Source organism: Girardinichthys multiradiatus, chromosome 9 (assembly GCF_021462225.1).
Source record: "Girardinichthys multiradiatus isolate DD_20200921_A chromosome 9, DD_fGirMul_XY1, whole genome shotgun sequence".
NCBI classification, from domain to species: Eukaryota; Metazoa; Chordata; class Actinopteri; order Cyprinodontiformes; family Goodeidae; genus Girardinichthys; species Girardinichthys multiradiatus.
This window is the reverse complement of record NC_061802.1, coordinates 41,216,270-41,236,133: the sequence shown is the minus strand read 5'-3', so window position 1 is coordinate 41,236,133 and position 19,864 is coordinate 41,216,270. Positions and strand designations below refer to the sequence as shown.

Below are 19,864 nucleotides of genomic sequence, written 5' to 3'. Positions count from 1 at the left end.
TTGTTTCTTCTCACATTAGAGTTTATGAGAAAGAACCATCTTGTGTGGGCTCTAAACATAACACTCTTGCTTCTCCTCATCTTCCTTTTTCCCCTCCCTTCACTCCTTCCCCTCCACCAGTTCTTGGTAGGCTGCAGTTTATCATGTTGTTTTGTGCGTTTCTTTACACACTGAGCTGCTAAGAGGAGATAGGGAGAGACAGCACCTGGCTATGGGCCCAACAGCCTCTTATCTGTGCCTAGATAAGTTTAGACTTCTGCCTCTCCAAATACCCACGACAACATGTTGCTATTAAACAGAATATAGGTCAGAGGGTTTCTTTCAGTTCTGTAGACAGCCCTTACAATAGTTCAAGTAAAGATATAACTTATATACAAATTATATTTTTTCTCATATTTTAATGTTTAAGATCATCAAACTATTTTTAATATCAAAATTAACTCAGAGTGAATACAAAAGGCTGTTTTTAAATGATGATTTAGTTTATTAAGGGAAAAAAGCTGTCCAAACCAGCTTGGCTATATATGAAAAAATAATTTCCCTTCTTGATATCTTGTGAATTCACATAGATTAGCCCCATTTATTGAACAGATGTGTTACGAGGCATGCCCAAGCCTAAATACTGCCAGACCTTTACAATAAAAAATGCTTAAATAGAGCCTATCTGACAACATTGAGTGTAAGCCAAAAGATCTCAACAAGCAGTACATTCTGCATTGATCTTAAAAAGTTCAAGAGCAGATCAGAAACAAACTCATTACCGTCTGTCAGCCCGGGGAGGTTTACAAAGCAATTTCTAAGGTTTTGGGACTCTAGCAAACCAAAGTGGGAGCTATTATCCACAATGGAGAAAATATGGAAGAATGAACAACGAACCTTCCTGGCAAGCCTACCAAAATCATTCCAAGAGCGTAAATACGATTCATCCAGCAGGAGACAAAAGGACCCAGAACAACATCTAAAGCACTGCAAGCCTCTCATGGCTCAGTTAGGGTCAGTGTTCAGAATTCAACTATAGGAAAGAGACTAGGCAATAATGGCATCCATGAGAGAGTTCCAACGCTAAAACCATTGCTGACCAAAAAGAACACAAAGCCTCGTCCCACATTTTCCAGAAAACATCTTTTTTATCTTTTGGGAAAATATTCCAGTGACTGATGACACAAAAAGATTTTTTTTGGAAGGTGTCCATCCCTATACACCATCACAGTCCAGCCCAGTGGTGGTAGTGGAATGAGATAAGGGTGTTTGCTGCTGCTGGTGGACTTGCCATAATTGAGGGAATGATGAATTCTGATGAAGGAGAATGCAACTTCATGCACACTCGAGTTATGCAGCAGCACAATGATCTAAAGCACACTAGTCACTCTACTTTGTCATGGCTCAAAAAACCAAAAATGAATGTTTTGGAGCGGCCTAGTCAATGTCCGGACTTTAATCTATATGAGTTACTGTGGTATGACCTTAAAAGGGCCTCTCATATGTCCCCCCCCCCCTCAAAGTAAAAGACTCAGTGCAAGATTTTAGAAAACATGGATAACAGTGGTTGCTGCCTAAGGTGGCACAACTAGTTATTAGGGAGCGATTACTTTTTCACATAGGGTTAGGTTGTTGTAGATAACTTTCCCTCCTTAACAAATGACCTCATTATTTGGAAAATACATTTTGTATTTACTCAGGTTATCTTTATTAAAATTAGTTTCATGAACTGAAACATTTAGGTATGATAAACAAGAAATAAGAGAAGAAATCTATAAGGGGGCAAATACTTTTTTATGTTATGTAAAATGTTGTTATGTAATGTGCTGAACGCTGTTTCTTTATACATTTGGGGTTTTGAAATTATTAGTAGAATGCAGATTACTGTTGTATTAATATGTATTGTTTACATCAGTAATCACTAGACTAATCCTCAGTAAAAATGCGTTCCTTTCTATTTTCTATCATTTGCACATGAAGTTAGAGGGTCTTCGTCATCAGCTGCAGGAGACAGAAGATAGTCTGCTTAAAGGACGAAAAGATCTCACTGAGGCTCACAGAGAGCTTCAATGCTGTGTGCAAGAGCAAGACAAATTACGCAAAGAAACACTAGAACTGAGGCGAGTGCTGGATGATGAGACCAGAGAAAAAGACGCCATCCAGGTTTCTAATCAGGACCTTAGAGCTTTCATCAAAAGAGTGGAGAGGGACAATAACAGGTGCAGATGTTCCACAAGTTTGAATTTTTTCTTGAAATCCTATTGTTATGACAACAAAATGTTCAAATTTCACGTACGAATTTTCAATGCATGTTGACTAGCCTGAGGCGAGCATTGCAGGAGAAAGACCATAATGAGTCCATCTTGGAAGAAGGTAGGAGCTCAACACACGAAGAAGCAACCACTCTTAGAAGCACTATGAGGGAGCTGGAGAAGTCTCATCTGCAGGCACGCAGAGAGCTGCAAGAGCTACGTAGACAGGTGGAGGATTATTTAGATCAATCATATCAATCATATCAATCACATCTCATATATTTTCAGTAGAAAATTAGATTGATGTAGTTTGTAAAATCTTTACATTACCAGATCAAGGTCCTTGAAAGCAATAACAGACAACAGGACCAGGAGCTCCTGGAGCTGCAGGACCAAGTATGTCAGAAGGAATTCAGGAAAGAGGAGGCACAACACGAGGTGTTTGCGCTCAATCACAGAATACTCGAGTGTGAGGCTGCCAAGGAGGCAGCACTCATTGAGGTAAAATGTCATGATCCACAGGTTTTGGTGTTTTGGTTTTCATTTGTGTTTGTCTTCTGATTGTTTTAATTAACTCACGTGCATCCAATGTCATTATCCACCCTTCCCTCAGTATGTAAGGTCCTTGATTTTTACTGTTGTTCACTGGTTCCTCCTGTTACTCTGTCTTAGCTCCATATCCTGTTCTCCTTGTGTGTTTTCTGTGCATTTTCTGTTTTCTTCATTAAACTTGCACCATAATCCTTCCAAACTTTTGTCTGTATTTTGGTCCTGCGTCAACCACACAATACGTGACATAAATGTATACGCCGGAGCAAACCTTCCATAAAATGATTTGTTGGGATCTCAAAATTCTCAAACTACCAACAGTACAATGTTTCTCAGTAAAGAAGCAAATCATATGAAACAAGTAAGTTAGTTGGTGGTATCTACAGCATGTTGGCTACTTAAAATAAATTCAATGTAACTAAGAAACAATAAACACTGAATAGTGTTTTTTAACTGAATACATCAATATATGTTTAAACACCTTTATCTAAAATATACAACCATATATTATGTTTCTGCTGTTGCCTATCTCTAGCAGCCACTGTGACTGGCAGCGTGGTACACCCTGGACAGGTCACCAGATCAGGTTTATTGAGCTAATTTCTAAAGAATGCATATGAAAGGTCAGATGTCATTGCAAACAAAGGTTGGCATATTATTTTGCTTAGATTAACTGGAATCAGCCTGTTTTCTTACATTGAAGGAGTAAGCAGTAAGTCCAGGTAGTTTACAGGATTTAATAAATGTGTTGGGAAGCATTCTTATGTCTATGATGAAATCAAACTTTTTAAGCCACCACACGTATGACATATATACCACATACATTTCACAGTTTACACAGACTGGGCTGTGGCTTTTTTCACAGGTTTCAGGTCTGCAGCGTTGTGTGAGGGAACTGGAAACAGCTAATCAGCAAAGCCAAGAGCTGCTGCATGAAAAAGAAGCCTATCAGCAGCAGAGTGACCAGAGGCACAGAGAAACCACAGCTCAGCTTGAGGAAGTGCTGGAGGACTCCAAGACCCAAATCAATGAACTTTCTGTAAAACTCAGGTTGACTGAAAATAGGACTCAAAGCCTGCAGGAGCAGCTAAATCTGAGCAAAGCTAAATGTTGTGACTTGGAGCACCAGCTGACAGGGCTGTTTGCTGCTCTTCACTGCACTGTTGGTATCAACCAGAAGCGGCTATGTCACAAACGTGGGTCAAAACACAGATCTCCCACGCCCTCAAGAAGAAATTTCCATACGAAAGGTAAAGTTGACATTTCATCATGCTACGATATCCTGCAGTTGTTTTTGTTTCTTTTGAAAGTAGGGAAACTATGTGGTGCTGTCTCTTGTTAGAGGAAGAGTATGGGTCAGAAGAATCTGGAATGTCCTTGCTTAATTCTGAAGAAATAAATGTGACATCTGTGCAAACAACTCTACAGGAGTTCATGAAAGGACTCAAGGATGCCCAAAGAGAAAGGGTAAAGTTGTACTAACCTAATGTAATCCTATATACTTTAACCTTTCTGCAAAATCTTAGCTACAAGTCATCTTTTCCATTTAGGATGAAGCCCAGGCTCACATAGTTAGTTTGAGTCAACATGTGACTGAACTGAAGGCCTCTCAGGAGAAGTCGCTCAACCAGATGCTGGAGCTACAGAGATCCCTGAGGCTATCAGAGGAGCGTACGAAAGCCTGTGAATCTCATGAATATTCAGAGAATATCAGTAACTAACTGACATTTATATATACAATATGTGTATGCTGTTTTAGGAAAACAAGAAATGGCACAACAGTTGCATAAGTTGCACGCTTCCCTTACCCTGCAGCATGACGTAGCACATTGTAAAGAGAAGAAAAGCAGAAACCTTGAGGTCCAGTTGGCTCAGCTCAAGACCACTCTGCAAGCTAGTCAGACTAAGTCCAGGTCATTACAGGTATGTTATGATATACAAACATTGACAGAAATCTTCCAGGATGCTGAGACTGGCTTCACACAAGCACATTAGTGTTTTATGTTGCAGGGGCATTGTTGAACTGCTGTATCCATGCCACCACGTTCACATCATCGTAATGCTTTCTTAACAACCAAAACACCCACAGAGCTCTTGGCTGTTGTAATTTAAGAAGTACAGAACTGAAATTTAAACCAGATTTAATAAAGCACAGAGATGCTCGCTTTTCAAACTGCTGCTAACTGATTAATTTATATTGAATTTTTCTTGTAACACACCAACACAAAGTGCTTCACATGTCCTGATTTTTTTTTAAATAGCAGTTGATGTGTACCCCTAAATCTGTTAACATGGATGCATATGTAGCACATACCATATGCTGCCTATGCGAAGCTGGTCTACTAAAAATGTTTTTGTGAAATTTTCTGTAGGACAAGTTGGAGTTTTTGCAGGGCTTAGAAACGGGTGCAAATGCCGAAAAGCAGAAACTCAAAAAGTCTCTGGAGGCAGCAGAAAGCAGAGTGAGCCGCCTGGAGCTTTCTCAGTGCACCCTTCAGGGTGAGCTACAGAGGGCCCACCTCAGAACAGCAGAGCTGGATGCAGAAACTGGGGTACTCCAGGAAAGACTTACAGATACAAGGAAAAAACTGGGTGAGAGTGAAGATCGATGTGCAGCGCTAAAGGTCAGTGAGGAGAGGCTGGCCGTGTCACTGGCTAGAGCTGAGCAGCATGAGAATATGCTGAGAGAGCAGGTTCACATGCTTTCAAATACCATAAGTCTGAACAGGAAGAACACTGAAGATCTGCAGGAGCAGGTAACAGAGCTGCAAAGGGCTCTGGCTGCTAGCGAGGGGGATCGAAGGCTGTTGCAGGTACAGTGTGTCATCCAGTTATCCAGCTACTATTAATACTTCTTAATAACAAAGAGGTGCAATAATCTTCAGCTGGCCCTTTATTTCTAATTCATTGTTTCTTCTCTGTCAGCAGAGGGATGAGTCAATAAAAATTTAGAATAAAATAAATTGAATGTACATTGCATATAGTTACAGTAGCTTCAGGTGTTCAAACTTTGTTAATCAACCATCACTGAAATACACCTACTGCAAAACATAGAACATCATTCAGGAAATACTAGTTTTTCTAAAAAAAAAAAAAAGTATCATTTTAGTTTGAAATACCTTCTAAACAGCAGCAACCTTGCACTGTGTTTAAGGTCAAAATCACAGTAATTTCCCATTTAAAGAGTACTGTCTGGGTCTGAAAAGTAAGACATTTGATTTTAGAATTTTCCATGCTTGGAAAAGTTAGGAAAAGACAAAATGACTCTGGAAAAAGCTTCTATTTCCAGACTGTTTTATTCCGGAGAATTACATTAATAAATATTTTAGTTCTGTCCTTTACCTTTGCATTACCTCGTCACTATTTAAGTTTTGTCCAACTTTAACTTAGAGTTTGAGTTAATCAGAAACCACATATAAAAGCATATTAATTCAAAAAGGGCCACAGCGAGGGGTAAAGCGCTTAACCCATGTACGAAGGCTACATTCCTCAATGCAACTGTCACTGGTTTGAGTCCCTGCCATTGACCTTTGTTGCATGTCTTCCCCTCTCTCTCCACCCCAGTTCCTGCCACTAGTGCCACAAGACACTTGGAAAAAAAATGAAAAAGGAGCCCTTTCACAGTTTTTTGGCCTCTAGACCCTCTTGAATAGGAATTTTAGACTTAACCTGTTGATGTTAAAATGGATCTAAACCACCTTAATTAATTAATTAAGAAGAGCAGTATCTCTACTCTGAGCACCCCCTCCCATCCATTTTAGGCACATACGTCTAAGATCTTGTTCTTTTGGTTATGATCTCATAATCATGATGATTGGAAAGTAGACGGACCAGTAAAGTGAAAACCTTGCTTTTTGCCTCAGTTCATTCTTCACCATGGCAGACTGAAGAAGCACCTGTATTATTGCAGATGAAACCCCAATCCACCCATCTGTCTCCTGCTCTATCCTGCCATCACTTGCGAACAAAATACCAAAATACTTGAAATTCTGTGCTTGAGGCAGAGGATGACCCCCAACCCGGAGGGAACAATCCATCTTTTCCCGGTTGAGATCCATGACCTCACATTTAGAGAAAGTGACCCACCTCAGCGTCCGGATTTGACAAATACTTGTGTTTAGATACTGAATTAGAACTGAGCGAAGTTGGTTAAAAATACCATAAATAGCTCTCTACCGCAGTGCCAAGTCAGAAGACAAATTCAGCATTGTGCTATTTTGTGATTTGTGGAATAAACAGACAATAAAATCCTATAAGCAAATACTTTTTTTGCCAAAAGTATTTGGACATCTGCCTTCACACACAAATGAACTTGAGTGACATTTCATTCTTAATCCAGTCTTGTTGGTACAGGAAGAGGCCATCCCCAAGCTGTTCACACACAACTGGAAGCATGAAATTGTCCAAAATGTCTTGGTATGGTACCTGGGACAATGTAGTTTGTCAAGTATTGTTCTTGTGGTAACTGCCAAACCTAAACTCATCCACTGGATTGCATGGACAGAAAGGCATGATTTGGTACTCCAGAGAACAGGTCTCCACTGTTCTAGATTCCAGTGTCGTCGTGCTTTGCACCACTGCATTGGAATTGTGGTATTGTACTTGTTGATGCTGCTCAGATCTTAGAGACACATTCCACGATCTCTTTATGCACTGTTTCTGAGCTGGTCTGAAGGCTGCATGACGTTTCGGGGTTTCTAGCTATTCAACTTGAAAAAAATGTTGGCGAACTCTGTGGACTGTGTGCCTAAGGATCCGCAAACCCTACCCTGGGTTTTCCATGGCCTGTCATTTCACGGCCGAGTTGCTGTCTTTCCTGATCACTTCTCCTTTGTTATAATAAAACCAGCAGTGGACTGTGGAATATTTTGTAGTAGTGAGGGGATATTTACTTACTGCACAGGTAGCATCCCAGGTATCACAGTACCACGCTGGAATTCACTCAGAGAGCGACACATTCTTTTACAAATGTTTGCAAAAGCAGTCTGCATGTCTAAGTGCAGGATTTTATACACCTCTGGCCATGGAAGTGGTTGGAACATCTGAACACCTCTTTGATTTAGATGGATGAGCAAATCATTCTCACAACATATTGTAATTTTAGCTCAAATTCCCAGAACAGTTTCAGAACCAGTGGAAATACCTTAAAGTTTTATTCTGGAAAAGTATGGAATTTTGTGGATATAGTTTTGACATATAAAGACAATAAATACACAAAAACAGGAAAAAAAAATATGAAACAAACATGGCATGTTCATAAATCTCTTGATTTGCTCAGTGAAAGAGAAATCTCATCTGTGACATTACAAGGTCAAGAACTGAAATAGGCTATGGCCAATTTACAAACTCTTATTGTATTTTATATAACTGTGTGACTCCTTTAAAAGTATAATTTAACATATATGTATATACATCCATAGGAGCGTTTGGATAAAACACGGGATGCACTTTCAGAAAGTAAGAGAGTGAACTACGCACTCACTGAGCAGACCCAGAACCTTAAATCAGTACAAGAAGAATCATATGTTGGAATTTCTGAGCTGGAGAAATGTAACAGGATGCTGAAGGAGGTGAGCCACACTGAAGAGCTGTGAATAATGCTGAAAAAGCTGAAGCTGTTCTCTGATGTATGGGTTGATAAACTCTATCACAGAGTCTGAAGCAACAGGAGGAGGCCCAACTACAAACTTCCATGCAAATCAAAAGAGAGAAGAAGGAACTCCAAGAAAAGCTCACCAACCTGCAGAGCTCTTTGCAGATGCTTCAGAATGAGAAAGCCAAGATGGAGAAGGTGTTGGCACACCTCAGTAAAGACAAGTCTGCACTTAGAAAGACACTAGAGAAGGTGAGCCTGCTTATTTTACTTCTAAGTACTTCTAAGTATTCTATTAAAAATAAACGTATTTGTTCTCTACCCTAAAGCCTTCAGAGGTTTTTTGGTCAGTGGACATAAAATAATCTTTGTGTTGAACATGAGCTAAAGTATCTGAATTATCTGAGCAAGCCAAGCCACAATTGGTTTAAAATGTAATTAAAGTATCTTAAATTCAATTCTGCAACCGCTGGAAGCCTTTATAGAAAAGAAGCCAGAACTGAAGTAGTATGTGTTTATTGTTGCTTAGAGACCTTGCTGCCACGCTTTGGACTCTATGAATACATGCACATGCTGAGGCAATAGGACACAGAAATGAGCAGTTACACTGAGCCTTCCATGAGCAAATTATTTGAGTAATTTACCCTTTCCTTCTAGATTCTTTTTCTTTAACTGTCTCTTTTTAAAGTTGTCCTAAAATAAATAACGAAAATGTCACTGGTTCCTGCTACAAACATTCCACACAGGTATATAGATGTTAAAACCTGAGTGGAGGAACACTTATGGTAAAGTTGTTCCCTTTTTCTGTTGTCAGGTGGAGATGGAGAAACTCAGGAAAGAAGAGGATGCAGTATCTGTTGCCAGGGAGATAGCACAGCTGGAGCAGGCACTCCAAAGCCTGGAGAAAGAACTGTCTGAAGAGCAGAGAGTAGTTCAGACTCTCAAGGTAAGAGGTTCCAGCAATATGGGTTGTGAGGCGAGGTCTGCACTGTGTGAGTGTAAAAAAACAAAATGGGACATTTCACCCAGTTCTAGCATATATGTATTCCATCTAGTGCCTTATGAAAGTTTTCACGTGATTTAATTTTTTTGTTAGCCAAAATGTTTTATTTCGGTCTCATCAAATCAGAGCACCACCACATGTCTACTGTGTTGTCTACATGGGTTGTGGAAAACTTTAAAAAGAACTTCGTAAGGCTATAATACAGGCTTTCTTCTCGCCACCTTTCCATATAGGCCATTTTTGTGGACTGCACAACTAATAGTTGTTCTGTTGATTTAGGGGTACCAGAGTAAAGGGGTCAGATACATTAGATTGGAAAGAAAATGACCAATGTATGGTTGTTCATCCTCTTCAAAACTATTCAATGACTTGTGATGGTCTTCAACATGAAATCCTAATAAAATACATAATTTGTGGCAGTAATGTGACAAAATATGAAACTGTTCAAGGAATATCAATTATTTTACAAGGTGCTGTTTTACATTGCACCTTTTTGGATTTATCAAATAAATGAGCCATGAACACAATCATCATTCCTTAAATTATTCAGTTCTAAAAATACTTTTTTTTTTTACTTGAGGTGGAAAAGCCCCCTCCTTCTATCTTTACACAAGAGCTTATCACACTCCTAATTTACTTTTTCTCTTAATTCTTTTTTTTTTTTTTTCTATCCTGTGAAACTAAATCAACTGTTAAAAGGTCCAGATCTCAGAGTTGGAGCATGCTCATGCACAGCACCTCCTGGAGGTGACAACCCATCATCACAAGGAACTGAATTCAGAGACAGAGCGCCTGAGGAACAGTCAGCTCGAGGTAGAGCTAGCCTTGGAGACCAGAGAGATGGCACATCACCAAAGGGTCATATTACTTGAGGAACAGGTATCACACCTATAGCTGTGAAAATGTTGACTTCCTATTATCCTGCAGATTATCTGCATTTCCCTTCTTCTTGGTCCTCCCAGGTACTGACTCTCAAAGAGCAGCTTGATCACGAGACAAGAAGGCGTCAGGAATATTTCATTCAGATGCTATGACCTGGTGTGTAGGCAGTGAAGTATGTGGCGCCGCTGTCTAAGTCCTTCACTAGCCTCCTGGCAGCTTCCCAACAACTGTATGTGTCGAGCCGCAACCATACTTGGAATCACGCAGACACACTCCCAAGGCGTTCATAGCCACCCTGCAGCACATGTGCACCCAGGATTACAATAATCTGGAGGAAAGCTCAACAACAGCAAACAATAAGCATATTGTTTATAAGTGAACTGGATGTGCCAAACTGTTTGTAGGATTTTTGTGTGGCTCAGAGAACTTTGTCTGTCTAATCATGCAGGGATGGTTGTGATGAAACCTTTTATTAGTTGGTACTTTTTATTTTGATTTGATTATTTGTTGCTATTGTTAGGTACCTATTTTTATGACATCATCCCATTTATTGTCTAATGATCCAAATCAGAATAACTAATGAATGCAAATATTGTGTTTTTGAAGGTTTTGCATCATGTGTAATATCATGAAAAATATTGTCATGTGCTGTATTTGGCTAAATAAATACTAACATCTTAAAACATTTTTATCATTTATAGTCAATGAAGATTGTATCCCTGCACACCTACATCAGACATCCTTGCTCTTTCATGGCATGTGTTCCAGCAAATAAAAACTTCCATAAATGTACTGTCTTTCATGAGAAAATACTCAGTAAGACAACAGATTAAGCTCAATGTTCCTCTGTGTTTTTTTTATATTCACAATTTTAATCCAGTTTAACATTCTCTTTAATTCTTTTCTGTATACTGTGTGTTTTTTTTGTTTTTTTTTCTCATAGCACAACGCGGCTCAGTAACTGTAGAGGAAGTTTTACTGCGAGGGAGAATTTCTTTAAAGCAGCCCTTTGATTAACATAGATCCACCCAGTGGTTATCCAGTTACCAGCCTCTTTTTAACTATTGGCTGGAAGAAGCTAATTATGCAAGGTAGTGAATCCCTGTGGGGAAGGTGGGGCCAAAGCTGAAAGAACTCTTTTGGCAAGCAGAATAGAGCTTTTATTGAGGATATTTCGTAGCTGACCATCAGGGAGCAAATCGCTGGATTGTTTAAAAAAAAAGAAAAACATCTCAGCTGAATCACGCTGCTCCCCCTCTTTCATTTCTTTCCTTGTTTAATTTCGGTGAGACAGACTGTAGCTCATGCAGTGGCCAGCAGCAAGCAGAATGCAAGGAATCTGCTGTATTCCCCAGTTTCACACAAGACGCCCAGTTCACTGCTAAAGGACAAGTGAGAGAGGCAGATCCGGGGAGCAGTCAGGGGAGGATCCCGGCTGCTGTGGCTGAGAGGAGGCACCGTACCGTCTTGTCCTGTTCTGCTCTGCACTTGTTGCCTGAGGTGTGTGAGCTCCTCCCTCCCTTCCACAGTGCCTTCTGTCAGTTCCATCCCTGGGTGGCTGAGGCCATGCTGCTGGTGCTGCAAGCCATCTTGTCCTGCTTCTGCGCCCTGCTGCCCAGGGTGGAACCTGCTGTGTCCTTGGAGGACTTTTACCCTTTTGGTCCTGACAAGGGGGACAAGCAGACCATCGCTCAGGATGATGGAGGCTCCGGTCTCCAGGAAATCTCTGTGGCTTTCCCATTCTTTGGTGACAAACACTCGGGACTCTACGTGAGTAAAGGAACTTTAATGATTTCTGCTGAGTTGTATGTGGATGTGTTTTGATATGTCATGATAAGCGTATGTGGGTGAGGGCTGGTAGCAGCTGAAACTGACAAGGTGTGATTTGTGCAGGGTGAGAGCCTGAGGGAGATGAGATTTGGTGCACGGCCAAATACTACACTGCAGTCCCTGTTCAGAGTTTGTGTATGTTCATGAGCTCTCGCACAGTCTGCTGTGTAATCTCCTATGTAAAAAATCATTTCTTCTCCTGACAGGTCCTTCATGCTCTCTCTTCACTTTACATCTGCCCCTTCCTGCACTCTGCTTGCTCCCAAGCACACGTGGGAGACAAACCTTTAGCCGAACAGTGGTAACACCGTTAAAAGTAAATCTGCGAAGAGCTGTTTGAGGAAATGACAGTTTGTGTTCAGCATCTGTGAATAATTCTTTTACACAAGAAGCTAGAGTGGGGAGGAAATATGCACGCCAGAAAGAGCAAAACAGTGCTCATGGGAGGAAGCTAAAACGTTTGACAAGGGTTTTTGCGCACCACAGTGAAGCATCCTTTGATCTGACTTTGTCATATGTTGGGTTCAGCTCCAGCAAATGGAAAGGCAGGACTCTCTTAAATCAATACCACCTGTTGTGGTTATGCATCCACACTTTCTCTCCAAATCTGCCCTTCCTCGTCTGGAGCCATGCCTGTGCCTTCCCTGCTCGGATCTCCGGCAAAAGGAGACTGAGGATCCATGACAATAGTTTGTAAGGTCAGAGGTTGTCTTCCTAAATAGAACCATGCCAAAACTGCCTGCACACTATGCAATGACTCTCGCAGCTTTTTTATTCAGTTCAATTTCTCCTGTAATAATACTGATCTCCAATTGGCAAATTAGACAAGATAAGACAAGCTACAGGTTGCTTGACTTGCTAATCTCAGATCAAATTAGCATCATGATGGACATGAAAATGAGGGTTATCCACACTGTGAAACGTGCCCTGTTACATGCAATATTACAGTGTGTAACTTGGCAAGCATTTCATTAGCTGTAATTCTGAAGTCACCAAAAAGTATGATGAATCTTCTTAAAATTTCACTCACCCACGTTTTAAATGGCTCACCTGAATCTATTGAACATCTGCTGTAAGGTGTGCAGGCCACAGGAGGACAGCTGCTGTCAGGGAGCAGCTCTGAACAGATAGTATTTCACTCAGCTCTGAGGGATAAATTTGTAAATTTCTCCCAGAAGCATGTTCCAAGCCTCTGGGCTACTGCCACAAAGAAGCCGTGGAAGCAAACCGATTTTAGATGGTGTGTCGGCGCTGTCTTATTTCATTAGCATTACTGAGGCTTTTGAGCTCTATATGTGCTTTTTTTAAACCTTTCACAGCAGATCTCTTCAGAACTATGTGTCCCTAATATGTGCTATTTACAAACACAGTAGGAATTACAGACAGCCGAAACCATGCAACCCTTAGTAACTGTGATCTCTAATGTCACTTCTCTAATAAACTTCTTTTATTTAACCAGGGTCTTTCCCAACTTTTAGTCCTATTTCTGCCTCATAGTAACCAGGCTTTCCCACTGTTATGGTTTGTATCTGGGAGTTATCTCCTGTTGCTGGGATCTCTTCTTCTACTCCTCCTCCACATCCTCCCTCCCCTCCTCCTCCTACACCTCAGATAACATGGCAGGGGTCTTCCCCCTAGAACTGTCCAGCTGCTTTATCTGAGAAATGACCAATCACTTTAACAGAACACAGATGCATCTACATAGCCCTTTAGGAGCTTCTAAACAATGCAGTACACAGATGAACTACTCCTACTGAAGGCCAGTAAACATGAAGGAGGACAAGCAGGGTCAGAGAACAACACATGTTTATAGGCAGATGTGAGAATAGACCTAAATGATCAATTTACTTCTTGTTTGTCAACAGTTAAAAAAAGATTTAGAGATTAAAGTCTTCAATATAGAAACACATCTGTTTAATATCACATCAAGGTATTTCAACACGGCATTTTGTAAGGATTTCAGTGGGGAGTTTGGGGAAAGGGGATCTATGGGCCTCTTTTTACACAATTTATGTATGCCTGGAGATGCACTGATCAGAATTTTGTTGCTGATTTTCAAGCTCCTGTTTTTGTAAAGCTTTGAGCTGCTATTACAGATTTGAGCTAATTCTTAATTCATTGTACAATAAGAACACACAAGTATAAGAAGACTTTTTTCCTCCCTGCTTTGAACAACCGATAATTATTGATATTTGGAGCAGAAGTAATGTGTTGGCACATGTGTGGGAAAGTAAGTCTTAAACTAATATTAATGTAAAATGATTATGGAGTTCACATTTTTGAACTCTTCAGAAGCTTTCAGTAGCAATTACCATGGATAGCGCTGCTAGCCTAGAATAGGATTTCTAGGTGCAGCCAAGGGCCAGGGAGGGTCTGGTTTGGGGACCAGTGGATTTCGTCTCGTCTTTTTGCAGATAACCTGGTTCTGCTGGCTCCCTCTAGCCAAGACCTAGAAAATGCAATGCAGCCAAGTGTGAAGCAGCTGGGATAAGGGTCAGCTCCTCCATGTCAGAGGCCATGGTTCTCGTCGAGAAAAGGGTGGCTTGCACTACTTAGGTTGGAGGGGAGTTCCTACCTCAAGTGAAGGAGTTCAAGTATATTGGGGTCTTGTACCAGAGTGAGGTTAGAATGGAGCGCGAGATCGACAGATTGATCGGTGCGGCTGCCGCAGTAATGGGGGCACTGTGCCGGTCCGTTGTGGTGAAGAGAGAGCTGAGCTGAAAATCAAAGCTCTCAATTTACTGGTCGGTCTACGTTCCTACCCTCACCTATGGCCATGAACTTTGGGTCATGACCGAAAGAACGAGATCCCGGATACAAGCGGCTGAAATGAGCTTCTTCCACAGGGTGGCCGGACACTCCCTTAGAGATAGGGCGAGGAGCTCAGCCATCCAGCAGGAGCTCGGAGTAGAGCCGCTGCTCCTCCACAATGAGAGGAGTCAGTTGAGGTGGCTCAGGTATTTGTATTGGATGCCTCCTGGACGCCTTCCTCAGGAGGTGTTCCAGGAACGTACCACCGGGAGGAGACCCAGGGTACGGCCCAGGACACGCTGGAGGGACTATGTCTCTCGGCTGGCCTGGGAACGCCTTGGGCTCCCCCTGGAGGAGCTGGAGGAGGTGTCTGGGGAGAGGGACGTCTGGGTGTCTCTACTAAGTCTGCTGCCCCCGCGACCCGGTTCTGGATAAAGAGGAAGATGACAAGTACGAGAACCAGCACTGCTAGCATTAAAAAAGCAGTTTCTGTGTGAACTCCCAGAATGTCTTTACCCTAACACTGAGATTTCTAAATGCTACATGTTCCATGACAGCCAGAGGTTGACAGCCCAAAAGAATCAGAGATGCTTTGTCATAATATCTTCAGCCTTCTTGTTATCTGATTTAAATCTCTCACTCTCTCAGCCTGAGCGAACAGTAGGCTTTGTTTTGACGTGTCAGAAAATAGTTTCCTTTAAAAATAACCACGTACATCTCTGTGCTTCCTCTGACTTCATTTTAAACACCTCACTGATGGTGAAAATGGCTCATTGTTGAGCGCTCTTCGTGCAGAAACAGTATAACACCATAGTTTTCTTGTTGTCAGCATCACGTTATAGTCCTTACATATGGTGTATTCATTGGTCGGGAAACAAATTTTTGAATCCCTGACTGGTCAGGGCCGATCAATCTGAAAATCAGCAGATTCTAGTCACAATAGGGCTCACCTGTATGAATAAAGATTAGGAATAAAATTATGATATTCAATATTTAGTACATAAAGAAATAATAACTTAAAACTCACTATTTTTCCTGTTGATGTGCAGGATATTCCCATTTTTATTTGTCTTCTTTATAAAATAGGTAATAAAACATTTATAGGTGAGCTCATTCTTGATATTCTAAGCTACAAATGTAGAGTTGCACTTATTATGATTGCCTGAAAAGAATATCTCAGGATCATTATTGTCATAATCTCCCTGTGTGTTGGATTTTGAGTTTGGCTGCTGTTTACTTTCTCTGCGCAGCCAGGTTCTCCTCTTGCTTTAATTCAGCTCATTCATTTTAGCACCCTTTGTCTCCAGCTGGCTCATATCCCTCCTGATTAATTCCCCTGGGTTATTGGTCCACTCTCCTACCTACCTCAGTATTTATAGTCCCAGATTATCATTGTTCTCCACCGGTTCCTCCTGCAAACTACCCTGAAATTAACCCTGCTTGATACCCATTTGTCCCTAGTGTTTTCCTTCCAAGCTTCTGTTCCTTACCTGTATCCATCCCAGCGTTCACGTAAGTGGACTTTTCTTTAATAAACTTATAAGACTCACCATGACACTTCCTTGCTCCATTGCTCCATTCTACACCAAGTTCACACTACAGGTCTTGATGCTCAATTGCGATTTACTGCTGAAATACAATTTTGTATCCACGGTCGTTCAGTTTACCTATTTAATGCAACCGACTTCAGTCTAATCGGTTCATGACCCAAAAGCAACTTGCATGCACAGAAGGAGACTGTAGACGTCACACAGCAGCACACTGTTTACGGAAGTAATATTGAATGTCTGGATTTCTGTGTAATAAGTTGTTGAGGAATGGGAGCTGATAATGTTATGCCCAGATGAGATGAAGTCAAACTACATCTAATTACATTGGCCTTTTGTGGAGTAGTCCCTGCTTAAATGGCAGCAACTAGAAAACATGAATCACAGGAAATTTGGGAAAACAGAAACCCAAAAATGTAAAGGTTTTGCCAATTCTGGTTGTAACTGAGTCAAATATTTCATATGAAGGACAAAAACAAGACAGGTTCTTTGTTAGAGGCTTTGTTTTTTAAATGCAACACTCTTTTTCATTAAACTCAAAAGACTGCAATACATCATGAAACCAGCTGACCACCAATCAGAGGCAACTAAGGAACAATTGTCAGATTCTGACCTTTTCCAGATTGATGGGTGCATCTTTACTTTTTTTGAATGTATGTAAAATTTGAGGTGTGATAGAGGAATGTTAGCAGGATTGCATGCTCACATGCATCCTCAGTATGAGGGATTGCTGCAAAGTCAATGACCTGTTCTCGCTACATTCTCGTCTAGGAGGAGTGAATGCTGCAAGTCAGTGACTCGAAAAAATCCTGCTAGGATTCCTTTGATGCAAAAGTTTTTTACCAATTTGAATAATAATCTGAACTTGATTGCATTGTTTGATAACTAGGATCAAATTGGAATTAATGTAATTGACTTTGAATTGACATTTTCTTATGAAGCGCATTAAAACAACATTTGTTGTGAATAGAAATATGCTGAATTCAGTTCAAATACATTTTATAGGTAACTAAGAAAAAATTAATTATAATTAATTGTGAATATTTTTTGTTTCTTCTTATTTTGAAAGGTTGCTTAAATGATAAAGATTGTTTCCTACCACAAATGACTGATCCCACTTGGCATGTTTAGCAGTAACTGGCAGAAAGAAAATTTAGGTAGTAAAGAACAGGTCTAATGAAATGAAACATCTCAAAATATAGAATGAACACAAAGGCACAGATTAAAGGATTTTTCAGGCTCACAATAAACAACTAGTAAAAAAAACATGAACACAAGATAAGCCAATATTTTGTAGAAATTCAAAGCATTTGCCGCTAACATTTTATCTTCATTTCAAAATTACAATATTTTTAGGAAATATGCAATCTGGTTGAAATATCATGTATATTTAATATAAAAGAAATGTGGTGTCTGTTGTCAGTCAAAACTCTTCATGAACCAGAGCTGGGAAGGTACATGCCTCCTGCTTAGACCATAGCCTGCATTGACTTTCTCTGGTCCTGTCACCTACCTGGACAAGTCTGTAGCTGTGAAACCTCAGTTTTTGACAAGAAAAACTAATGCTTTCCCAAGCTGATCTATGGGCCTCTTTTTCATTTCGAGCTTTGCTTTGTCTAAATGTAAGCCAGAAGAAAGTTTATTTTAGCCTATAAAACTGCCTGGCTCTAAAGAAAACCACCCAAGCAAAATTCTGAATATATCTGGCGCAGAATTCTGCAAAAAATAAAAAGTGTGTTGCCGTATGAAGTGGTACCTCTGAAGGTGAGGAAGACATACTGGAAGAAGGGATACATCTTATATAATGACTCATTGCACCTCTCTCCTACCAGTGTTTTTGACCTAAGTAATTTTACAGCCTAAATCAAGTCAACTCTGAACCCATTCAGTCTCTCACATAGGTGTGATGAAGAAACATTTCTCCCTAGATGTCACAGATTAGGTAGAAACCATGAGAATAAGAAGAAAAAGTTATTTTCTTAAATGTAATTTTCATGACAGAGCAAAAACTGTACAAGATGGAAATACACTTGTTTAAGCAGTTCCAGATGCTACTAGAGGCTGGATTAGATAAAAAAATATATCTATTTCAATAAAAAAAAATTGTTTTTGATTTCCTACACAAATTTTGGTTTAATACAGGTCACTTCCAGGTCGCTGTCGCCACAGGTTTCTCATTAGTGGGCATGTGGGTGTGGGAGGTTTGTAACTCATCTGTCGATCCATCCTAGTGCCCCCATTCTTGTTTTTTGTCCTGGGATCAGTTAGAGCTCTGGCTGACCCCTGGACTCTGCCTCAGCACTCTGTCCTCTCTCTCTCTCTCTCTCTCTGCAACGACCACATTCTCACCACATCACGCTGATTCAGAGGGGAAGACTGTGGTTGGGCAATTAACTGAGCCTCTGTGCTGTGCCAAACAAAACTTCCTCTGCTGTTTTTACAGCAACGTTCTTCAAATTATGGTTTTCATGCATCCGTGGAGCAGAGTTCAGCCATCTGACGTTGCTTTGTCACTGTCACATGCCACTCAGCATGAATGCGAAAAGAGTTTGCACCAGAGTTTAGGACAGAAAAGAAAGGTGCCAGCCAGGGCAGATAGATTCTTCCCATGCTAATAATGCACCAACACAATGCATGAATGAAAGCCTTTCATGGGGATTCATCCCTCTGTCTGCAGGAAGAACCTTTCTACATTCGTTTAATAGATTATTTATTAAGATGTTTAGCATGTTGTGCTGTATCTGTTTGGAGGAAACTTTATTGGATCAATTGCTGCATAATACTTCTATTTATCATTTTATTGACCTGGAGGAATCCCTATGTTAATTTAGAAGCTATAACGAAAATCATTTGTTATTTCAATATATTTCTATGACAATGCTTCACCTGCTTTTACATAAAAGCTTTTGAACCGCCACCTTAACGTGGTGGGGGGGTTTGAGTGCTCGAATGATTCTAGATGCTATGTTGTCTGGGGCTTAAATGCCCCTGGTAGGGTCTCCCATGGCTAACAGGTTCTAGGTGACGGGTCAGACAAAGAGCGGTTCAAGATACCTTCATGAGGACCATAAAATCGAGGCACGTGATGTCACCCTCGTGCCAGGCCTGGGGTCGGGAGTCGTCGGAGAGCAGCTGTTGGCTGGGTTGCTCCTCATGGGACCCGGCCGGGCCAAGCCTGAACGAGATGCCATCCCCCAGTGGGCCCACCACCTGCAGGGGGAACCATGAGAGACCGGTGCAAAGAGGATTGGGCGGCGGACAAAGGTGGAGACCTCGGGAGCCCGATCTCCGGATGCTTAGGCTGGCTCTAGGGACTTGGAATGTCACATAGCTGGGGGGGGCGCCGAAGGAGCCTTGGCTTGTGCGGGACGTCGAGAGATATCGACTAGAAATAGTCTGGCTTTCTTCTACTCTGAAGTGGCCCATAGGGAGAGGCGGCGGGCTGGGTGGGTGTGGTTGCCCCCCCGCACAGCCGTCT

The 19,864-nt window shown here is 41.1% G+C and overlaps 2 protein-coding genes across 2 annotated transcripts in view; both read left to right on the top strand.

Moving 5' to 3' along the window:
- Window positions 1-11,006, top strand: part of crocc2 (ciliary rootlet coiled-coil, rootletin family member 2) — a 50,872-nt gene extending 39,866 nt beyond the window's left edge. Inside the window, exons 22-34 of the mRNA XM_047374062.1 lie at window positions 1,960-2,198; window positions 2,300-2,459; window positions 2,565-2,732; window positions 3,646-4,030; window positions 4,123-4,247; window positions 4,331-4,451; window positions 4,540-4,703; window positions 5,153-5,593; window positions 8,201-8,350; window positions 8,434-8,625; window positions 9,188-9,319; window positions 10,076-10,255; window positions 10,339-11,006. Of these exons, the coding sequence (XP_047230018.1) occupies window positions 1,960-2,198; window positions 2,300-2,459; window positions 2,565-2,732; window positions 3,646-4,030; window positions 4,123-4,247; window positions 4,331-4,451; window positions 4,540-4,703; window positions 5,153-5,593; window positions 8,201-8,350; window positions 8,434-8,625; window positions 9,188-9,319; window positions 10,076-10,255; window positions 10,339-10,410 (2,529 nt within the window). The 3' untranslated portion in view covers window positions 10,411-11,006. The remainder of the gene's footprint in view (window positions 1-1,959; window positions 2,199-2,299; window positions 2,460-2,564; window positions 2,733-3,645; window positions 4,031-4,122; window positions 4,248-4,330; window positions 4,452-4,539; window positions 4,704-5,152; window positions 5,594-8,200; window positions 8,351-8,433; window positions 8,626-9,187; window positions 9,320-10,075; window positions 10,256-10,338) is intronic.
- Window positions 11,007-11,425: 419 nt separating this feature from the next.
- sned1 (sushi, nidogen and EGF-like domains 1) overlaps window positions 11,426-19,864 on the top strand; it is a 49,560-nt gene continuing 41,121 nt past the window's right edge. The window contains exon 1 of the mRNA XM_047375952.1: window positions 11,426-12,028. Coding sequence (XP_047231908.1) covers window positions 11,825-12,028 — 204 coding nt within the window. The 5' untranslated portion in view covers window positions 11,426-11,824. The remainder of the gene's footprint in view (window positions 12,029-19,864) is intronic.